This window comes from Urtica dioica, chromosome 3, assembly GCF_054948205.1.
Source record: "Urtica dioica subsp. dioica isolate 48M chromosome 3, U.dioica_male_clone48M_v1_H2, whole genome shotgun sequence".
NCBI lineage: Eukaryota > Viridiplantae > Streptophyta > Magnoliopsida > Rosales > Urticaceae > Urtica > Urtica dioica.
The window spans coordinates 14,970,528-14,974,075 of NC_142758.1; the positions used below are offsets into that span (position 1 = coordinate 14,970,528).

A 3,548-nucleotide genomic window follows, 5' to 3' on the forward strand; every position below is an offset into this window, starting at 1 on the left:
TAATATAGTTAATATTAGAAGAAAGGAAAACCAAGTGAGAAAATAGAAAAATTAAGGGGAGAGAGGGGCCATGGGGGATTTGCCATGCTTTGGGGGTGAAGCAAAGTTTCAGGGGGGATGAACCAAAAACTAAGACAAGGTCCACAATCATGTGAACCCCATCAACTTGCTTCGGCGGGTCCCACACCACATACGCCACCCCACACCCCCACACATACATTCATACACTTCTTCACTGTTATGTTGTGTTTGTGTGTATGGGAGAGTGAGGAGCTGAGCTGATTATATATATATATATATATATATATTTTCCCACTTTTCCTTTCCTTTTTTTATTCTTTTCTTTTTTACTTTCCTAGTCCCTAGGGGTGGGTCTATATTACTTAGCTTTATCAGCTTCTCTATATCCACGATTCCACATAGCATTTTTGTATATGTTTCAATTTAATTTCTTATTTTTCATATTTTCATCGCTATCCCTCTCTCTCACCACCGATGAATCTTCCTAATACCTTACCATCTCTCTCTCTCTCTCTCTTTCTTGGTTTGACCCACCACGCCCACATCCCCATATTTCCAACACACCTATTTCGTTAAAATCAACAATTACTATATTTGTATTTATCTATCCATTTACATACGTACACACACACAATACAATATTCCATTCAAATATTATCAACTAATAAACCCCCCACATCCACCTCCTATATATATATATAGTATACACATCTCCCATTCCTTCAATTCATACTATCCCATTATCAAAACCAACACAACAAACAATATCGCAGTCCTCTCTCTCTCTCTCTCTCTCTCTCTCTCTAAAAGAAGCAAATGGAGTCAAACTCAACGGACGAGAGCACGACAACAGATTCCATACTCTCGCTCTCCCGCTCGCCACCGCCGCCGACGAAGGGGTTTCCGTCGAAGCCGCTGAGCCGCGTGGGGAGCGGAGCGAGCAGCGTGGTGGTGGACTCGGCTGAGATCCACGTCAGCCTGGCGGCGGAAGCTTCCGCGGAGTCTCGGAAGCTTCCGTCGTCTAAATATAAGGGCGTGGTGCCACAGCCAAACGGGCGGTGGGGGGCCCAGATTTACGAGAAGCACCAGCGCGTGTGGCTCGGCACCTTCAACGAGGAGGACGACGCCGCACGCGCCTACGACGTCGCAGCCCAGAGGTTCCGCGGCCGCGACGCCGTCACCAACTTCAAGCCCCTCTCCGACGAAAACGACGAGATCGCCTTCCTCGGCTCCCACTCCAAGGCCGAGATCGTCGACATGCTGCGGAAGCACACCTACGCCGACGAGCTCACCCAAAGCCGACGCTCCGGCTCCAACTCCGCCGCCGGAGCCGAAGCGCGCCGCCTCCTCCCCGGCGCCGACCCCTCGGCTCGCTCCCGAGAGCAGCTCTTCGAGAAGGCCGTCACGCCCAGCGACGTCGGCAAGCTCAACCGCCTCGTGATCCCGAAGCAGCACGCCGAGAAGCACTTCCCTCTCGGCCGAGCCGAAAACGACGCCGCGGCCAAGGGCGTGCTGCTCAACTTCGAGGACGTCTCCGGTGGGAAAGTCTGGCGCTTTCGCTACTCCTACTGGAACAGCAGCCAGAGCTACGTCCTCACCAAAGGATGGTCCCGCTTCGTCAAGGAGAAGGGCTTGAAAGCCGGCGACATTGTCTGCTTCCAGAGATCTTCTTCCGCCGTCGCCGGCACCGACCGCCAGCTCTACATCGACTGGAAGCCCAGGGAGTCTCCGGTCACCGCCACGGTCTCCGCCGCTTCCGTACGGCCGGTGCAGATGGTGAGACTCTTTGGCGTCAATATCTTCAACATCCCCACCGTCGCCGCCGCCTCCGGAGAATTCAATAAGAGGCTCAGGGACGAGAGATTCGAGCTCTTGGAGATGGAGTGTTGCAGTAAGAAGCCGAGGATGATGATCATCGGAGCTTTGTGATGTCATTCACGAAACAGAAACTAAACCCTAAGGGATATTTTTTAGGAAATAAGAAAGGAAAAAAAAAAAAAAAAGAATTTGTATTAAATTTTTTATTTTATTTTTTGTAAGTTTTTTTTTTTTTTGGCGGTTTGTGAAAGGTGGAAAAATAAAGTGTAAGGAGATCATAGGATGACGAAGATGATGACGATGGAGGTGTATGTAGAGGTTGCAAGTTGGCCAACAGGAAAAGGAAAAAGAAAAAACCACTGTGAATTGTATATTATGTATTTATGTGACAAAAAAGGAAAGAGAAAGCAAAACAGTAAAAAGAATTTTGACTGTGACATAGTTTCTGTTGTTTTTTTATATATATATAATTTAATTTTCAAACTTTTAATGAGAATGGATAACTGTCAAATTATTTTCTCTTGTGTTTCAATAATACATGTATATATTTGTACGTAGGTGTGTGTGATATAATATAATTGCGTTGTATTTGTGAGTTTGTATATATGCAACACTTGCGTGCAATTGGGAAGTTTTTGTTGGTTTGTGCTTTTGTGGGTGTTGTTACTTTCCCAAAATATCTCTATGTTGACAAACTATAGCGCACATGAGAGCGAGTTGGAGAGAGAGAAAGAAAGTGGCTCTTAGAAATACTCGCTCCTGATTGGCTTACGTCTTTGTCCAATAAGAAGGCCAATATCAAGTTGCATATGTACTACTACAATCTTTCTTTATTTAAATAAACACTTTCGTTTTTTCTTTCTCTCATTACGTGTTTTGGTGTTCTGTTCCTCACTTTTGGCCTACCGTGAACCACGTAATACTCTCTTATTATAATACAATTGAGTCCAATTTATCAAAACCACGGGGGTTTTAGAATACACAGTGGTTGTGATGATCTAGATTTTTTTTTTAATACAATAACCTATTGGGTGGATTCGTAGCTGATTAAGCTAATTCATCCATAGATCTCGGCTTCCTGGTTTACATTATTATATTCAAACAACTAGCTGAGGATAGAAAGGAATATTCATAAGCAACTTCCTTCTCGTTTCTTATTTTGTTTCTGTTATTTTATGTTATTATTATTTTAAAAAGTTTTATAAGCTAAACGTTTTAGTTTCAATATATGATATATATATATATATATATATATATATATGTATAAATAACTGTATTAAATAAAGAGACTTGGTATATAATATATCTCTTATACGAACAAGTATAATGCAGCGAATATGTGTATGTATATGTATGTATAATGCAGCGAATATATGTGTAATGATAGCATGACGATTAATATATTGGTGAGTGTGTGTGCGCGCGCGCTTGATAAAAAAATAATGACACTAAAATATTTGCCGTTGTAAGCTTCTGTACGACCACGCAATTAAAAAAAAAAAATTAAACACCACCAAGAGGTGAAACAAATACGTTGAAGAAGACATAAATATTTTAAGGAAATACTGTCAATCGATAATATAGCCTTGTTTGATTCATGTACTTAAAGCTTTTTCTGTATCATCGCTCACACATATTTCTATATAAATTTATATAGGTAATATACATACATATATATATATATATATGAGAGAGAGAGAGAGAGAGAG

General features: G+C 42.3%; 1 protein-coding gene across 1 annotated transcript; it reads left to right on the forward strand.

Moving 5' to 3' along the window:
• The first annotated feature begins 706 nt into the window (after nt 1-706).
• On the forward strand, nt 707-2,353 carry TEM1 (AP2/B3 transcription factor family protein). The gene has a single exon (XM_089609280.1). It carries the CDS (start codon nt 838-840, stop codon nt 1,948-1,950), a length of 1,113 nt encoding a protein of 370 aa, XP_089465406.1. The 5' UTR covers nt 707-837; the 3' UTR covers nt 1,951-2,353.
• The last annotated feature ends 1,195 nt before the right edge of the window (nt 2,354-3,548 follow it).